Source organism: Triticum aestivum, chromosome 3A (assembly GCF_018294505.1).
Source record: "Triticum aestivum cultivar Chinese Spring chromosome 3A, IWGSC CS RefSeq v2.1, whole genome shotgun sequence".
Classification (NCBI taxonomy): domain Eukaryota; kingdom Viridiplantae; phylum Streptophyta; class Magnoliopsida; order Poales; family Poaceae; genus Triticum; species Triticum aestivum.
This window is the reverse complement of record NC_057800.1, coordinates 576,612,972-576,614,581: the sequence shown is the minus strand read 5'-3', so window position 1 is coordinate 576,614,581 and position 1,610 is coordinate 576,612,972. Positions and strand designations below refer to the sequence as shown.

At 49.2% G+C, this 1,610-nt stretch overlaps 1 protein-coding gene across 1 annotated transcript in view; it reads right to left on the bottom strand.

The window, feature by feature from the left end:
- The window catches only part of LOC543407 (cysteine proteinase inhibitor), a gene marked incomplete in the record, with an annotated part of 1,700 nt that extends 1,369 nt beyond the window's left edge, over window positions 1-331 (bottom strand). Inside the window, 1 exon segment of the mRNA XM_044485789.1 lies at window positions 1-331. Within this exon segment, the coding sequence (XP_044341724.1) occupies window positions 1-210 (210 nt within the window).
- Between the last annotated feature and the right edge of the window lie 1,279 nt (window positions 332-1,610).

Here is a 1,610-nt window from a genome sequence, read left to right as displayed (position 1 = left end):
GGCGAAGCGGGCGAGCGCGATGACGTCGAGGTCGTTTTCTTGCCCCATCGGCGAGTCACTGATGCCTCCCACCAGCGGCCCCGCGTCTTCCGCCATGGCAGCTTTGTCCCGTGCGCTCTGCGTCTGGGTCTGAGTAAACGGCACGACGATGGCGAGTAGCAAGAGGAGGGCAGCAACCGATCCCACGACCCGATATTTCCACATCTCCATCGATCGATCGGGGTCGGGATTTATAGCTGCAGCGGCAGAGCAGGGGAGGAGGGATACAATCCGTCGGCGGTGTATTATTGTGTGGGGACACTCCGGAGTCTGGACGGGGCACGGGAGCGGATGGAATAGGATCGTCGGGCCCTACCACGTCCCCGTGCCGACTTTTCCCCAATCCCGAGGGGTTGACGGCCTGCGTAACACGCTATGCTATCGCCAATGGCGACACTGTCGGCCATGGCTGGATTCCTTCCTTCTCCTTTGGTTCTTCTCCTTTGGTTCATAGGATAGAAATATTATAGGCATAGAAAAATCATAGAAAATGAGATGACATACATCTTAATTTTTATAGAGAAAGAAATGTTATTTGATGCATATGATAGGAATTTTTTCATTGAGTCTTAGCTAATGTTTTTTTCCTTCAAAATATGAAGGATTGATTCCTATCCTACATAGAAACTAGAAGAACACCCGTGTGTTGCAACGGGGTCGAATTAACTTTAAAAGTTCAATATTAATATTCTCATATATATCAAGTGACATTGGCGACCTTTTTTATCATCAATTCCTCACACACACTCTCTGCCTCCCTCTTCCTCACTCTCTCCCCCTCTCCCTCTCTCTCTCTCTCTAACACACACATATCCATCTTATTGGGTACGGGACCATAATTCATCTATTTCACACACACAAGCTAGTACATAACAATATGGATTATGTGTATTATATTTGCCACCACAACTGAGGGAATTAATTTCATGTAAATCGGCCAGCCACAGCTCCAAGAATACGCGAAGGAGGTGGCCCGGGTCGGCGTCGGCGCCGTCCGTCACGGGCCACGGGCCCGCTTCCAATCGCGTCTGCGCGTCGGCCACCCACGCCGTGTCCTTCAAGTGCCACTTCCACCGCACCAACTCACAGGGTCACGGCCATGGACAGGGCCAGGGAAGCCGCCCTTCTTTGCCCCCTTCACCGGCCGCGGCCAACGCGGTGCCGCGGCACCCGGCCTCGCCGTCCTCGTCCTCTAGCACCGTCGCGACCCAGTGACGCAGCCCAAGCATCGGCCTCGAGAATCAAGAACGCTCGACAACGTAGAGGGAAGGAAAGATCATATACATGTCATAAGAAAGGGAGTTTATTTACTGCTCCCTCGATGTATTGTTTTCTTTGTTTGGAGATTGATTACCATCCGTGAGTTAAGGTAAGGTTTACGTGATTGAGCGATTTTTTGAAAATCAATTATTTGTTTTCTAATTAATGTAACTGAGTGATTTAAGGTAAGGTTAATTAATTTAGATTTGATCTTTAGAGATTGTTCGTGATTGATTCTACTAAATAACTTGCGCCAGTATGAAAAGTTCTGATCTGTTTAGATTTCTTTCGTTGTGTGAGAGGGTGACGCA